General features: G+C 40.1%; 1 protein-coding gene across 4 annotated transcripts in view; it reads left to right on the top strand.

Annotated features, from left to right (window-relative positions):
- Positions 1–15,361, top strand: part of chl1b (cell adhesion molecule L1-like b) — a 150,906-nt gene extending 135,545 nt beyond the window's left edge. For all 4 annotated transcript variants that reach the window (XM_039747883.1, XM_039747860.1, XM_039747876.1 and 1 more), the window contains 5 exons: positions 2,850–2,972; positions 6,996–7,175; positions 8,596–8,727; positions 9,994–10,066; positions 14,794–15,361. In XM_039747883.1, the coding sequence (XP_039603817.1) occupies positions 2,850–2,972; positions 6,996–7,175; positions 8,596–8,727; positions 9,994–10,066; positions 14,794–14,998 (713 nt within the window). In that variant the 3' untranslated portion in view covers positions 14,999–15,361. The remainder of the gene's footprint in view (positions 1–2,849; positions 2,973–6,995; positions 7,176–8,595; positions 8,728–9,993; positions 10,067–14,793) is intronic.
- Positions 15,362–17,036: the final 1,675 nt, after the last annotated feature.

Here is a 17,036-nt window from a genome sequence, read left to right as displayed (position 1 = left end):
GAGGGTAATTCTTGGTTTCTCAAAATCCAAGTGTGATACTCCAGGTTAGCTCCACACTCCCTGGAGCCACTTGAACCCAGAACTGGCAATATTGTAGGATGAGCCGCAACAAATGGGGACACACAGTCATCAAGGAGTTGGTGCAAAGTGTCTATTGGTTTTATTTCAAGTAACAAACAAACAGTGTCCAAAAGTGCAGTGCTTCAAATAGTCAATAAATAATCCAATAAAAAATCAAGTGCCAGTGGAGATTAAAAAATAATAAAAGAGATAAAAATCCCAGGCAGATTCTTGTTAAAAACACAAGCCCCAAAGCCTTTTCTAAAATCTGGCGCATCCTCGGCTCATCACATCAGGACCTTACAACATGAGGAGACACTGGCCGACATGTGCAGTCATCCTTGGCATCTGTAGGGCACCCACTGAGCCCCACCCACGTCTGTCCCTGGCCAGTCATTCTGCATTAACAAGTGAGATGCTGCACAACAGGTCCGCTCTAACTCCCAAGTGTAGCTCAGTAAGAACACCGGAGCAACGTGGTTGTCGAAGTAAAGTAATATGTAACTGAGAGGGTGTGCACTCATGATTCTGAGGGGGACATGGGTGTCGAAGTCTAATACTGACTACCCGCTATGGACGCCGAGGGGCGCCGCTCCCATTCCTCCTCCTAGGGCTCCAAATAGGTACTGAGAATATTTGTTATCACTGCATGAGATGTCACATTAATTTGTGTGCAGTTTTGGTCTTCATACTAAAAAAGGTCATAGCAGCAGTAGAGAAAGTCCAGGGAAGAGCGACTTGGCTGACTCCAGGACTAAGAGGAATGAGCTATGTGGAGAGACTGAAGGAGCTGTCATGATCAAAGTGTTTAAAATTATTAAAGGAATTGGTACAGTGGATCCCAGATGTTACTTTAAAATACATTATTCAAGAAAAATATTGGGACACAGCTGAAAACTTGATGAGGGCAGATTTCATATTCAGTGCTGACCACTATTATTGGCACCCCTTTTAAAAATTAGTAAGAAGGGTTAGAAAAAAAATCCCTGTTTGCTGAAGAACCGTCATCATCCACTGAAAAAATGAGAAACATCTGACTTTTAATTGAAACAAGTTCATTCAAAGGAAAACAAAGCCCTCATCAAGAAATACATATTTTTAACAAAAACACATACTGTATGCCTCAATTGTTGTCACCCCTGCATTTAATATTTTGTACAACATTCCTTTGCCAAAAAATTTTTCTTCATGCAAAAAACAATAGACACATGTAATAAATTACCAAATATTGTGGTACAAAGTAGGACTTTAGGGATCATCAGATCTCAATGTGATGTTATTTTGGACAATTTAGGTGAACAGAATGAACAGACTTGTTGGGATGAATGGCCTGTTCTCATTGCCAATTGTTCCAATATCAGTAATTGCTTTTTAGATAGATAGATAGATAGATAGATAGATAGATACTTTATTAATCCCAAGGGGAAATTCACATAATCCAGCAGCAGTTTACTGATACAAAGAAACAATATTAAATTAAATAGTAATAAAAATGAAAAAATAAAAAAATAAAAAAAAAATGAAAAAAAAAATAAATAAAAAAAGCACTTTGAGTAATGTTAGCATTTACTCCCCCGGGTGGAATTGAAGAGTCACATATTGTGGGGAGGAACGATCTCCTCAGTCTGTCAGTGGAGCAGGACGGTGACAAAAGTCTGTCACTGAAGCTACTCCTCTGTCTGGAGATGATCCTGTTAAGTGGATGTAGTGGATTCGTCATGATTGACAGGAGTTTGCTTAATGCCTGTCGCTCTGCCACAGATGTTAAACTGTCCAACTTTACTCCTACAATAGAGCCTGCCTTCTTAACAAGTTTGTCCAGGCGTGAGGCGTCTTTCATCTTTATGCTGCCTCCCCAGCACACCACCGCATAGAAGAGGGCACTCGCCACAACCGTCTGGTAGAACATCTGCAGCATTTTATTGCAGATGTTTAAGGACGCCAGTCTTCTCAGAAAGTATAGTCGGCTCTGACCTTTCTTACACAGAGCATCAGTATTGGCAGTTCAGTCCAATTTGTCATCCAGCTGCACTCCCAGATATTTATAGGTCTGTACCCTCTGCACACAGTCACCTCTGATGATCACAGGGTCCATGAGGGGCCTGGGCCTCCTAAAATCCACCACCAGCTCCTTGGTTTTGCTGGTGTTCAGGTGTAAGTGGTTTGAGTCGCACCATTTAACAAAGTCTTTGATTAACTTTCTGTACTCCTCCTCCTGCCCACTCCTAATGCAGCCCACAATAGCAGTGTCATCAGCGAACTTTTGCACGTGGCAGGACTCCGAGTCATATTGGAAGTCTGATGTATGTAGATTGAACAGGACCGGAGAAAGTACAGTCCCCTGCGGCGCCCCTGTATTGCTGAACACAATGTCAGACCTGCAGTTCCCGAGACGCACATACTGAGGTCTGTCTGTAAGATAGTCCATGATCCATGCCACCAGGTGTGAGTCTACTCCCATCTCTGTCAGCTTGTCTCTAAGGAGCAGAGGTTGGATGGTGTTGAAGGAGTCTTGACGAAAAAGATGAAATTGTGAATATGATTGGCTGAAATGGGGATGCTGGGGTCACTTTCTATGATAGGGTAAGGTAAATAGCAATATGGGAGTAGCGTGCAGTAGAATCGCTGCTTCTTCAGAACAAGATGTGTTGCCACCATGACCCACAAGATAAGTGGACATAAAGTGGCAATGTAAAGATGCAGAATAGCACTTTAAAAATAGTTGTAAGATTTGTTTAAATCCTAACAGAACACTCACTGCTGTCTCTTTCATTTTGTCTTTCTTTCAGCACCTGAGCAGCCAGCTTTGTTGAAAGTTGCAAGTTTTAATAAGGATTCAATCACATTATTGTGGGCACCGCCAAATGAGCCAAATGGCCTTCTTACAGGATACCTGTTAAAGTACCAGTTAAGTAAGTCCATCTTGTATAAAGAAGTCGAGACATTCTGTTTTTTATAAAATTAACTTATGACTGCACTTGGAGACACTTATGTTAAAAAGAAATGAATATACACAGCCAAGGTTTTACACTTCTGTTCTAAAGAACATTGTTTTCTTACTACTTGACATGATTGTGTAGTTCTGCAATTTGCCAGATTATAAAATGGTTTTCAATCAGTTACTCACATTTTAGGTAGCACTGTTCACAGGGCATACTGTCTCTAAACACTCTAAACACTTGATATAACCGCTCACAATATCAGATTTCAAATTAAATCAGTATCAACTGAGAGAGGACATAAAGACAATCAAAGAAAAAGCTAAAAGATGAGGACACAAACAGTCATTTCATTGTGTGTCAGGAGACACTTTCTGTTGTCAAATAGCACCTGCTGTGATTACCTCATTGGAAGTGTAATCCAAAGCTATGAACTTTAGGCTGCATCCACATGAATACGTTTTCAGTTGAAAATGCAGACATTTGTCTCCTCTGTCACCTTTTCTCCATACTACCCCCATGTTTTTAACCCCCAAAAACATGTTTTTTCTTTTGAAAACCCCTGCTCAGCAGTGTAATGTGGATGGATGAAAACATAGACTTTTAAAAATGTAATCATGCTCTGATTTGTTCATGCTTAAAACATAGTCCTTCACTGGTCACTGGTCGCACTTTACTGAAGATAGATAGATAGATAGATAGATAGATAGATAGATAGATAGATAGATAGATAGATAGATAGATAGATAGATAGATCAAACAAATTAACTTTATTTGTCACCAGGGGCAAATCTGTCTCTTTACAGAAGCTCAATAAATACCTAAAAAGGCAGGTAGGTAGGTTTTTATCCACATGATGTTATTCTCACTAATCAGGTCTGAGCTTCTACTCGATATCGATGTATAACTGCATACTAGACTGCCTGTACATTTTAATCCTGTGATCTCTTTATTTTTTGTATTTCCCTGTATGATAAATTATATTTTATCTCCTTATATTTATCTTTTGTATTCTGTGTTGTATGTTGCACCAATACTATCAAGACACACACACACACACACATTATGGTTTGAACACACACCAGAATGACTAAAAAGGAAATACATTTAAATAGAAAGAAAACTTCTGACTTGGCAGTCCCAGTCCCAGTGTGGCATTATGCAGATGTATTGCTGTTGGTATAAATGACTTTGGAATTTTCACTTGGCTTTTTTGACTTTAATTTTTGGTTTATATGTTTGGATTTAACAATTGAATATTTTCAGACTCTAACCTTTTCACTGCTGCTTGGTCCCACTTTATAGACAGATGGATAGAACTCTGTTTGCCTGTAGGGGATATTAGGCGGCTTTTTTACAGAAGCTCTTTAAATAGATAGATAGATAGATAGATAGATAGATAGATAGATAGATACTTTATTAATCCCAAGGGGAAATTCACATAATCCAGCAGCAGTTTACTGATACAAAGAAACAATATTAAATTAAATAGTAATAAAAATGAAAAAATAAAAAAATAAAAAAAAATGAAAAAAAAAATAAATAAAAAAAGCACTTTGAGTAATGTTAGCATTTACTCCCCCGGGTGGAATTGAAGAGTCACATATTGTGGGGAGGAACGATCTCCTCAGTCTGTCAGTGGAGCAGGACAGTGACAAAAGTCTGTCACTGAAGCTACTCCTCTGCCTGGAGATGACACTGTTCAGTGGATGTAGTGGATTCTTCGTGATTGACAGGAGTTTGCTTAGTGCCCGTCGCTCTGCCACAGATGTTAAACTGTCCAACTTTACTCCTACAATAGAGCCTGCCTTCTTAACAAGTTTGTCCAGGCGTGAGGCGTCTTTCATCTTTATGCTGCCACCCCAGCACACCACCGCGTAGAAGAGGGCACTCACCACAACCGTCTGGTAGAACATCTGCAGCATCTTACTGCAGATGTTGAAGGATGCCCACCTTCTCAGAAAGTATAGTCGGCTCTGACCTTTCTTACATAGAGCATCAGTATTGGCAGTCCAGTCCAATTTGTCTTCCAGCTGCACTCCCAGATATTTAAAGGTCTGCACCCTCTGCACACAGTCACCTCTGATGATCACAGGGTCCATGAGGGGCCTAGGCCTCCTAAAATCCACCACCAGCTCCTTGGTCTGCTGGTGTTCAGGTGTAAGTGGTTTGAGTCGCACCATTTAACAAAGTCTTTGATTAGCTTCCTGTACTCCTCCTCCTTCCCACTCCTAATGCAGCCCACAATGAGCCAAAAATGAGCCCCCCATAGAGTTTCTTGCCACACTTCTGCTAATTCGCTGCCTGAAAGTCTTCAGTGTTGGCGTGTCAGTGATTGGATGTACAGTATTGTTCATAAAGGCACTCAGTTTTGTTTTAGTTCTCTCCTTCACCGCGATCTCCAGGGGGTCCAGAATGTGTCCCATAACTGAGTCTGCCCTTATAATTAGCTTTTCGATTCAGTGGGACTCCCTTGAAGTGATGTCACCAGCCCAGCACACCACACTGACCATCACAGAGTTGTAGAAGATGTGAAGGATGCCACTTCCCACATTAAAGGAACACAGTCTCCTAAGGGAAAAGAAGCCTGCTGTGCCCTTTCTTATATAGAAAACCATATTCCCACAAAGTGAACATAGAGGATTTGCTTTCCACTTGTTGTGTTTCTTACCCGTACAGTTCTTACAGTATGCACTAAAGTCAAATAATGTACTGGTCACTTCAGTTTTCACATTACAGCAAATCCTGTGGTCGACGACGCTCTTATTCCTTCATAGATTTTTCCACCGATGCACATTGGCCCAATGTAGGCAAACTAATATATCATTGGTATTTTTGGGCATTTTAATGTGAATGGAGATACATTCATTAATGATGTGAAGATGCTAATGTGGACAGAAATTGTTTTAAATTAAAAACTTTTTAAATTAAAATGTAGTAGTATTTACATAGCCCTAAACTTCAACCACTAAGAAAAACTCAGCATACGAAACCAAGTAATTACCCAGTCTTTAATTATTAACTCCAGAAAAATTAAAGAAATATTTTTAATCAATGAAAACTATTACTGGTAATAATTGGAGAATTAAGAAAGAGGAAGAGAGGAAACTCAAAAATTCAAACTAAATTAATAAAGACAAAAATGAAGAGCTACAAACCCTAAGCCAAAACACTAACCAAAACCTACAGTATTTTCAAAGCAAGACCCAGGATAAGATTTGCCCCAATGCACTTTTCAAAATGAAATTTGAATTCTCTGAGTTCAATGCAAAGAGTGGCTCGGCCAACACCTCCGAGCTGGACTGTGGCTGCTGCAGTTTCTTCAATATGGACTCAGGTGAGTGTCATAAATGGCGATACATCTGAGCAGATAATGCGAAGTGGTGGCGCAGCCCTCTTAATGAAAAGCAGAGGAAAGTAATAAACAATTGAAGGAAAGAAGCAGAAAAGGCTTGAGAATGGATGAGGAAAATGAAATTCAGACAGTGCTGAATGACGCATCAGAATTTCCTCTTTCTGTCAAAGCAGTCCAACAGAATGTAATTGCAAGCTGCTGTCGCTATGGGGTCAGTCATGTAATGCCCCAACATCACAAAACACTCTCAACGTCAGTCACATAACACCCATCACATTAGACTGTGATTAACATTAGGACCCCGTTACGTTATGGTTAAAATTAGGGTTGTAGGAGGGTTGTCTGAGTCAAAGTGTGTTTTGTGACTGACACTGTGGGCATTACCTGATCTATGTCATAGGTATTTCAAGCTGCAGCTAGACCCTTCTCAAGCAGTCAGCTTATCCCATTATAGGCACAACTTCTTACTCTGTCATTTTCAGACCCCTGCATTGTATCCCCACAGTTTGCTTTCACTTCAGCAGACAGCTCTCACGATGTCTTTTGCTCGTACACATCAAGCAGTGTTTCTTTCTAGGACACAATACAATCAGATGGCAGCTTTCATAAAAACCTAAACTTCTCCTTCTTCCTCGTTGCAGTTAATAACACAGATGAACTCGGCAGTCTGCAAGTCGTCAACATCTCAAAACCTTCAATAACCAAATGGAAAGTCCAAGATTTAGAAGTCAGCAGTAGGTACAAGTTCTATTTAAGTGCCTGTACGAAATCAGAGTGTGGAAAAACAGTCACAGAAGAGGGAATTACCATCATGGATGGAGGTAAGATACAATACGGGTCAGCTTTGCCATGTCAGTTCATTTTATATTCAGCATGCCACTCTTCATGGCTGATATTTTAACAGATTTTTTAGCAGTATGTGCTAATATTAGAATCCTAGACAATAGACTTTTGGTACTACAATGAACTGAGTTTTCAAAACCACGACATGTCCAGTGCTGTTTGTCAGCTTATTTGTATTTGTCATAGATGTTTATTTGGTTTATTTCTGCACCATATACACTGTGTTTCAGTTCACTACATTTAGACTTATCAAGCCCCTGGCACTCAAAGTGTGCTGATTTTAGAGTCATATACTGCAGAGACATCAGTGGAGTTATTTTGGGAAAATCTTCTAAATGTGGCGGAATGACTACTGACTACAGGCTGACGCTTGTGAGCTGTGCTAATTGCCAGCAGCAGCCAAGCTGATTTAATTCAAATGAATTTATACACGCTGACGTTAATGCACACACGCATAATGCATTCACTCATACAAAGCTCATCATACATGTATATTGTCATATGAACACAGACCAGACATTGTGAAAAGGTTTGGGGCAGCCACCCGTATAATATCCCTGGCTGCAAAAGGCTTTTGAAAATAACAGATTTGTTCATAAGACTGAGTCCAAAACAGAACGGATTCCTTTGTGGTATGATGGCGGCTTTAAAGGCCCGTATAGGAAGTGACGTCATCGAAGGGCCCAGAACAGAAAGTGACGTCGTCTAAGGGCCCCAAACCCACACACCCCCAGGAGGCACCAGAACCTGGCGGGATTTCTTGGGAAAGGTCTGCAGGGGACTGAGGAAGACAGTCAGTGCACCCCGCTGCCCCCTGGCTTGATGTGGTATTACCATTAGTTAAGCTCTTTAGCTACCTCCTACTCGCACTTGTGTGACAATATACACACTGAGGCATGAAGCAAGATACAACGTGAATAACACACACCAAGTGGTAGCTCGAGCATAGAATGGATGTACCAGACATGGACATGCATACTTACCTCTCCAAGTAAAAGCGTTTCATAAAGGAATATGCAGTTAACTAATCTGTGTTATCCAAACTAAAATGTCAGGTTTGACTGTTATTAATATTCACTGATTTCGTGATGAGCTTGTGTAACTAAGAATTCCACTGTACTCTGTATTTGCGGCAATACTGACCCTGTGTAAACCAGCATACACCTCAGTATGCACACAGTCATTAGTTACGTTCTCCCCATGCCAGTGTGGATTTTTCTCTGGGTACTCCTACTTTCCTTCCACCTCTCAAAGATATGCGACTTTAAATCGAATTCAGCAGAATCACAAGTGCTTGGATGGAACAAGGACTACTTCATTTATAAGTTCACATCTCATTTAAAACGTGTGTCATATTGTCCTGCTTATTTCCTAATTTTGATCTTTTGTATCTATTAGCGTATGCAGGCATGTATGGAGGTGTTTCCAATCAAGGGTGGTTCATAGGACTCATGTGTGCAATGGCTCTTCTTACTCTTATTATGCTCATCGCCTGCTTCATACAACGGAACAAAGGAGGGAAGTATTCTGGTAAGAATGATCACTTCTTCATTTGCACTAACATCTTATAAAGGACTTTTTATGAAAGGCTTATTTTTGTGCAAACGGCTCGTAGCCGTGTAAGGCAGGAAGCTGAAATGGATGACATCCTCTATTGGTTATTAGATCCATTTACACTTTATAAACTCAATAAAATGGATTTCTTGAATGCTTAACTTCTTTTATCAATGCCTTGATTATCAGTTTTGCTTGTGTTTTTCTTTGTCTTTGGACTCCAAATAACCTGCTTTGATGACACCTTCAATGGGGGGCTTAAATTTCCTGTTCTTTAGTTTATCCCTCCTTGAGGAGATGGCTGCTGTTTTCATTCATTAATTCATCTTCTTTTCAACTTTTTCCACATGTCCATTTGCTACTCCATATTCGTATAGTGCTTAACACCAACTGTATAATTTCATTTCACCCTTAGTGTCATGGATGCTTCTCCACTTCAAATCCTTGGCTGCTCAGTCCTGTTATTGGCTCCTTTTATTTAATCTGGCTGGAAAAAATATGTAATGGAGTAGATGACGCATTATTGCAGTCAGAGTATACTGTCACATGCAGAGTGAATGTAACTATGTGTTAAGTGTAAATCCATTGCTTTCAGCTTACTTGGCCGACTGTATAAGATGCTTTAATATAAACAGCCAGGTCTGTTTTGTACAACAGATATTTATTCAAAATAGCCCAGAACCCTCTGCTTCATGTCGTTGATTTGCTTCAGAAGAACAGAAACACAAGTGCTAGTCTGTATAAAAGAATACGAACACGGAGACGTGTACAGAGCATTGTGCTCCAAATTCACTGCTGAGCCACAAATGTCCACAAAGGTGCTGCTAAAGGTGTCCTCAGTCGAGTGTCCCATTATTCTGTTATACCAAGAAAGAGTTCTCTTATTTGATGACAGAAAAATGATTATAACTTACATTCAGAGTTTCTCATTGCCGAAGTAAATAAATCTACCATTTCTGTTGAAAAGGTATTGTCAAAGAAAATAATTATGTGTTTTAGCATGCCGAACAGTTACATAATCTTTCTATTCACATTTTGACTTTGGCTTTGGTTCACATTCTGGAATTGGTGTTCAGTTTAGCTTCAAGTCCAGCCCTGGTCTCTGCACATTTATTGACTATGATTCAGTCCGGTCCATTTCCCGGTCCTTTGCTAATATCTCACTTTGGACTGGCTGAACAAGAACTAACTGTAGACAATATGCTACCTACAGCTATGTATGACTTTGTTCTATTTTTTTAGTTAAAGAAAAAGAAGATTTGAATCCAGATAAAGAATCCAGACAAATAAATGAGGACATGTTTTGCGACTACAGGTAAGGATTTGCCTGACTTTTGGGAAATTAAATGATGTTCAAAAAAATGTAGTGCTCTTCGACAATGTACAGTATATATAAATTTAACAATACAGAGTAGGACTGTCAGATTACATGTGACTGTTGATGTATAATGGAAAAGTATTTTAAAAAAACATCTTCAAAGAGAAAAAGGACATTTGAATGTAGAATGGTTAGTCGTGTTCCCTTGCACTCTTTGGCATGTTTCTCCACTTATTCTCTGTAGTATGGCACAGTTTTAAAGATTTGTTTTTGCATATCTGAGAGGATGCAGGACTAGCTCTATGCTCCCTCTTCCATATTCAGGAACCTCTTGAACCCGACACCGTCAATAACGTAACCGGATGAGCATGGCAGATGAGGACAGAACACTCCAGGCAATGGGATGGTGCAAAGTGTCCAAGTGCCTTTATTAAACAATAAATAAATCAAAGCAGTTTGTGTCCAAAAATGCAGTGCTTCCAATAAATAATTAAATAATCCTTAAAACAGTGAAAAACCTGGTGATTAAAAAGCAAGGCTAAAAACGAAAATAAAAAACAACAGTCACTGGGTCAAAAGAGCCGAGCACAACTCCTTCCTAGTCTCACCCATCCCTCGCTCAGCTGGTGGAGACTTCAGCAGCTGCGGTCCTCTCCATCCCGACCCCGTCTTGGCTGCCTCCATCAGTGTCTGCCAGACCACTCGGGGTCAGTTGTCCTCTCGTCATCCTTCTTCACTCATGCAGTCGTCCCTCGGATCCCTGAAGAGGATGCCACCTTGATCGCTCCCACTCTGCTGCACAATCAGTAGGGGCGATACGTCCCTAGAGCTCCGATCCTTCACTCCATTGCAGGACCACTGACCGCGCTGCCTTTTCTCTCTCTCTAGCCGGCAGGCTCGTTCTCTCTCTCTCTGCCCCCAATGCCGTACTCTCGCTCTACGTGCCTTTCTCTGTTTTTCTCTCTTCTCTCTTCCTGTGCCGGCCCATACTTATATGGCTCTGTGGGTGCAGAGTCTCAATCATGCACCACAGGAGATCGATGAAGTAAATGAGAAAGATCGCACCCTTACTTCACCAACTCCCCCCAGCTGCACGAGTGCACCCATGGAGACTGACACGGCCACCGGATTATTTAATAAAACAGCCATTCATTCAGAGCCACGGATCTGCTATACCACAATGTCACTTCCACAATCAGCCTATTAATATTTTTGAATGGTTAACTTGTATTGTCACTACTAGTAAATTGGATACCTTTTTCCTCTTAAGCATAATTTTTCACAGTGCATGTTAGAACATTTTCTACCCCACTCTTGTCATGAAATTGAGTCTTCACTAAGATAGAATGGATGTGAGAGCTTCAAAATAAGTCAAGAAACAGGCCAGGAGTTTCACTAATCTGCCTAAAAGAGGCTCACCTTAACTCAGCCAGGCCCCACATACTTGCTACTGGCTAAACAACTGTAAATATCTAGAAATCTATCAAAAATCTCCATAAGAAAGAGAATAACAGACAGGCCAAAATTGTAAACAAAAAGGCAACACAGGATCTTTATAAATCAAAGATTTATTAACAAAATAGAAAATTAGGCAAAAAAGTTCAATAGAGCAACAAAGCCAAAAGGATGTGCCTTAAAGGTGATCCACAGCAAACCAGTCCCAAAAGCACAATCCAAAGGCAGGATCCAAGAAAACAAGGCAAGCAATAATTAGAAAAACAGAAAATCTAAATAGAAAGCAATACTTACAAGTACTAAATACTAAAGTGTAGTCGGCAAGCATGATTCAAGTGATCCACAAGGTTGCAGGCACTGGACTTGCATACAGTGATGTTCATATTGGACAAATACGTTACTCCATTATATACTTACTTGGTTTGAAAGCTTAAACATGCCTATTGTTTGCTCCCATAATACCCTCACTTACGAACCTATGATAATGTTATGAAGTAGGAGTCCAAAGCACATAAATCGCAATAAATACCAAAAACACGAACTAGAGAGGGGAATACCACCAAACGCTGGTTAGATATAAGGGCAACACAGAATCTTTATAAAAATGAAAAGGTTTGTTTCCACAAAAATGCTTTTAACAAGAATGAATCTCCATTGAGCACAAAAGGCAAAATGGAGATGCCTGAAACAAAAGACAATTCAGGCAAACAAGATCCCAATCTAGAAATCCAGAACGAGGTTAAAAAAAATAATACCAGAGCACTAAGGGTCATAAATTAAATAATTTAAGATAAACACAAGAAAGCTCACCGACTCCCTAGCATGTTTGTAATGAACTGTGGGAAACCCTCCAGATTTATACAGCTAAGGGCAGTTCCTGGCGGTGATTGGCTGGTGGCGCCACCTCTTGGAGGACCACCCACAAAACACATGGAACAAGGGCTGTCTTAACAGCATCATAGACCGCTGTGCAAATTAGTGCACTGAGGCCCCTGTTTTGATAGCAAAACATTAACATACATAGGCATCAGAAACATCTTGGGCCCATATACTCTTGCGGCCCCCGTCCAATACCCATTGTGCCCATACGTTAAGACAGCCCTGCATGGAACATAACACAGGCAGCTTGTAAACACTCTTAAAAATAAAAGTGCCAGAGTGGTTTATCAGAGCGACGTATTAGGGGAACCATTGTTGGTTCCCAAAAGACTCAGCCACATGAAGGCTCCAGAAAGATCCTTAATTATTTAGATCCATAAGAGGCTCTGTAGAGTAAATAACCGTAAAGAGACAGTAACGGATTTGTCAAGTACCAATGGTTCATAACTTTAAAAGGACTCTCGCAGCTTATAGAGTAGCAGGCTAAGTCTAGGCTTTTTTAACCTGTTAGTGTCCTGCTGGGTTACCTGACATACATTAAGGTTTTTTTTTTTTACACATTGAGACGTTTTTTAAAGCACAAACAACCAACTTCAAATGCAAAGAACCAATCCCAGAATGAAATGGTGCTTTGTCAAGTAACAGAGCTATGAGGAAGCACACGACCCAGTAAAGACCCATATAGTGCCATTAAAGGGCCAGTATTTTTAATAGTGCACATAGACAAAACCAATCAACATGAAAAGAATCAAAAATGAACAAATGAGACATCAGGCATGAATCTGAACCCCGGTCAGGGGAAGGACCCTGGCTAAGACCTGACAAATAAAGTATGAACACTGCTTTGTACAGCCCCCTTATTGTTCACATTTTCAAAGGTGTTGGTGTTTATATGTATGGTTGTACCCTGCTTATGTAAAAAATAACACACTGTAATCTCTAACAACAAAAAGAATACACAGTTTGATCTTATTTGTTTAGATCTATTTACTGTTTTTTTTTTTTTTTTAAGTCAGGCTACTCCCCAGACTTTGAACTCCTATAGTATTTCAACTGTTAGGACTCTTAGAGCTCTGAGGACCCCTCTAAAATGACAAATACAAGTTCAGAGTCGTTAGCTCTTTCTTCTGCTCCACCATGCTCCTGACCACCTTCAGCAATCGCACTCCTCCCTTTCTCTTTCTTCCTGTGCGTTGTCGCTGCTCTGCCTACTCTGGCAAAGTTGCTCAACTCAAATATGGTATCACATCCACCAAGATATCAAGACTGGAAAAGACCTTACGAACACTCCATCTGCAAGTACACAGTGCTTTGCACATTCAGTTTTATGTGTCTGCTTGCCACTTCAGTACTTTCTACCTTTAAATATTCACTAATCAACGGAAAAGTGAATTTATTGACATTAATCACAGTCTCATATCCCATGTTACTCTGCCAACCAACAACCACCACATTAACCACAAATGACATGAAATGATCAAATTGTGATGTAAAAAATGCTATGCCATATTAAAAATCCAAACACTCCAAAATTGTGCATTTTAAGGAATTGCAAGTTAACTGTTGTGACCACAAGGGTGCACCAGAGAGCCCCAAACCACAGACACAGTATATAAAATAATATATAAATAAAATAATGGATATTTATTCCACAAAGCACCTTTTAAAGTCCTCTTTCCAACAGTGTGCCACAATTATACAATAAATCACCAAGTCTTCCTCCTTCTCTCCTCCACTTAGTGTTGCCCTCTGCCTCCCGACTCTGACTTGTCCACAAGTGGCTCCCTTTGCTAGACCCAGGAGTATTTCAGTTGCCAAGCCATATCCACCAGGAAACACTTCTGGGCCAAGCAGTAGGGAAAAGTAGGGAGGTCCTCCACCCAACAGCGCCCTCTATTGATACATAGGGGCCACAACAGGGCTGAACTTCTGCACTCCAATTCCCAAGCATCCCTATGGGTGTCCCAACTGGGCTCCCATATGTGGACCACTGCTAGTTAGCATATTGAGGATGGAACAGCTCCCGATTCCCAGCTATTGCTGGCCCGTCCATTATATTCTGTCGGCTGGACACACTTATTTCTCCGCTCTAGTAGCCAGTATGCTTTCTTTGTAGCTCCGGCTAATATATAGTTCATTGTTTCATCTCCTTCTACACTGTATTTAAATAGTATTGCAATCTTATTTGAATCTACCGTTTAGAGTTTCCTCCTGGTCTCAGCTCTCAAGCCCGGCTCCTCCGGTTAACTTTACAGGCAGATATTTGTCGGATTGATATTTTCTGGATTTTTTAAAACGATGTTGTTTCAGTGTCAGTATATAAGTATACAACATTAAAAAATATTTCAACTGTCAGTGAATAAAGCAATGAATATTTTTTTCCCCCAAAGTGAATGTGAAGAAAGCCCACTGAAGGGGTTCCCTCCATTACTCAATGAAGAAATGAAAGCTGACGACAGCGGAGACAGTCTAGCAGATTATGGCGATGAAGAGCACAGCCAGTTTAATGAGGACGGCTCTTTCATTGGCGAGTACACAGGACAAAAGGAGAGGAGACCTGCAGAGGTAAACGGATCAGTAAAAGGTGCAAATTAGTCCGTTTGCAACAGCTGACTGAAGGGTGAATAAAATGGACAAGCAGAGAATGAAACAAAATGACTGCTCTTATGATTGTACATTATGTTACCATTTTAAACATCGCTGAAAATAAATGACCATAAATTAGCATTGCTCTGAAATGTATACTGTTGTTTTATTTTGTATTTTGATGTCTTAAATGTAATGAAAAGTACGTGTTCTATTTAAAAAAAGAAATCTTGCTTTATTTTACGAAGATAAAAAGAAATTGGCTTTGTTTCATATGGGTAGTGCCAAGATGTAAGATTACATTTTCTTTTTTATAATTATGTTAACACAATATACTATAGATGAATAAAGGTTATTTTAAAGTAATAAACAGTGTTGTAAGTGTTTGTACATGTTTATTTGATCATCCATTCATTTTTTTAATCTATTTCTTCAGTCCAGGCTGGAAACCAGGGGACACTCACTGGATTTTTTATTAAATTTGGGAAGTTTGTCTGCATTGCGATACACGTTTGCAGTGCCTGCAGAACTCCGTTGTAAAACATATGACAATGAACATGCGTGTCTTTCAGCTCCTGCTGGATTTATTTATCTGATCAGAGCAGTCACTCCATTAGGTGATATAGGGGGCCGTATATGAAAGTTAAGGGGCTCATGTTGTTTGTGTAACTCAAGCAGCACACACTGTGGACACTGAGGGGGCTCCATATGAGCTTTGACCGTCACTGTTTCAGGGTCACGGTGTGTAAAAGCCAATCCCACTGGTTTTGTGTGCTCATTTAACATCCTAATCATACTGACAATTGCAAGTATCACCTGGTATCGTTGTTAATGTATAGTCTATAGTGCTTTCATTGTTTGTTCTGTCATTTTTATCTGTTGTTTACATTATACTACTGTCCTCAGTCTTTAGGAGACACACAAGGAGGAATCTCAATGTACTGTAAACACAGGGCACTAAATGGAGAAACAACGCTGAGCAGGGGCACCAGCCACTTGTAGGTCAGACTCACTCATACCAGGCCAGGTTATCAATAAGTTTACCCTTCTTGCCTCTGTTATGGTGGAGAAACCAAAGAAAAGATATGCAGAGATGCAGAGAATAAGACTCCTCCTTGATGAAGATCTGCCAGTTGTCACACTCAAGACTCTTTAGTTGTGAGGTAACAGTGGTAACCGTTACCCCACCATATTACCATTGTATGATCTGGCCATCTCCATTTCCATTTTGAACTCACTCTATTCTGCTCATCCATAAAACTGTGCAAAAAAGTTATAAACAAGCAACAGAAAGTTGAGAGGTGAGCGGCCAGGCTGAATAGAGAACAAGCTATGAGGAGAGATTTGTATGGTCATGGATTTCAAATTTTATTTTTTATTTAATTCTTTTCCCCACACAAACAAAAATGTACTTAATATTACAAGAACAGTTAACAAAGCATCTTCTTATTTCTGAATTGTACCAGTAATCAATCACAGTAATCAATCTGTGTAAACAAGCAGCAGCCCAGAAAATGGTGAGGGTACCTCAGGATGTATTGATTACTTTATAACCTGCGAATAGATGGGCACCTGCAATGAGGATTTGCCAAATCAGATTACAGTTTGGCAAAGGAAGCCAAACAGACATACTTAAACAGATGAAAATGTCTGAGCGAGGACATCTATCATATTGACAGCCAGCCAATCAAATGTGTGTAACATCACATGTTCCAGAATCCCACATGGAATTTTAAAATGAATATAGCTTTTCTGAGAGGAGAAGACAGAGTGACGTCAGGAGAGGACGAGAGACGTGCCACCATTTTCATACCAGCTAAAGCATCTCATGAACAATATCAATTACTAAATCAATGCTGACCTGTGATATTCACCTTTTACTTCTTTAACTTTTTCATAAGCTTGGTCTAAAGGTGATATACAGTATATCCAGACTTTGCTATTTACATTGTAATAAGTAGAGACTTGAGGCGTGGAAAGGTTTGGGGCAGCCACCCGTTTAATGAGGTATCCTGGCTGCAAAAGTATTTGAGGCATTGTATAACAG

This window comes from Polypterus senegalus, chromosome 1 (assembly GCF_016835505.1).
Source record: "Polypterus senegalus isolate Bchr_013 chromosome 1, ASM1683550v1, whole genome shotgun sequence".
NCBI lineage: Eukaryota > Metazoa > Chordata > Cladistia > Polypteriformes > Polypteridae > Polypterus > Polypterus senegalus.
This window is presented reverse-complemented; position numbering and strand designations above follow the sequence as displayed.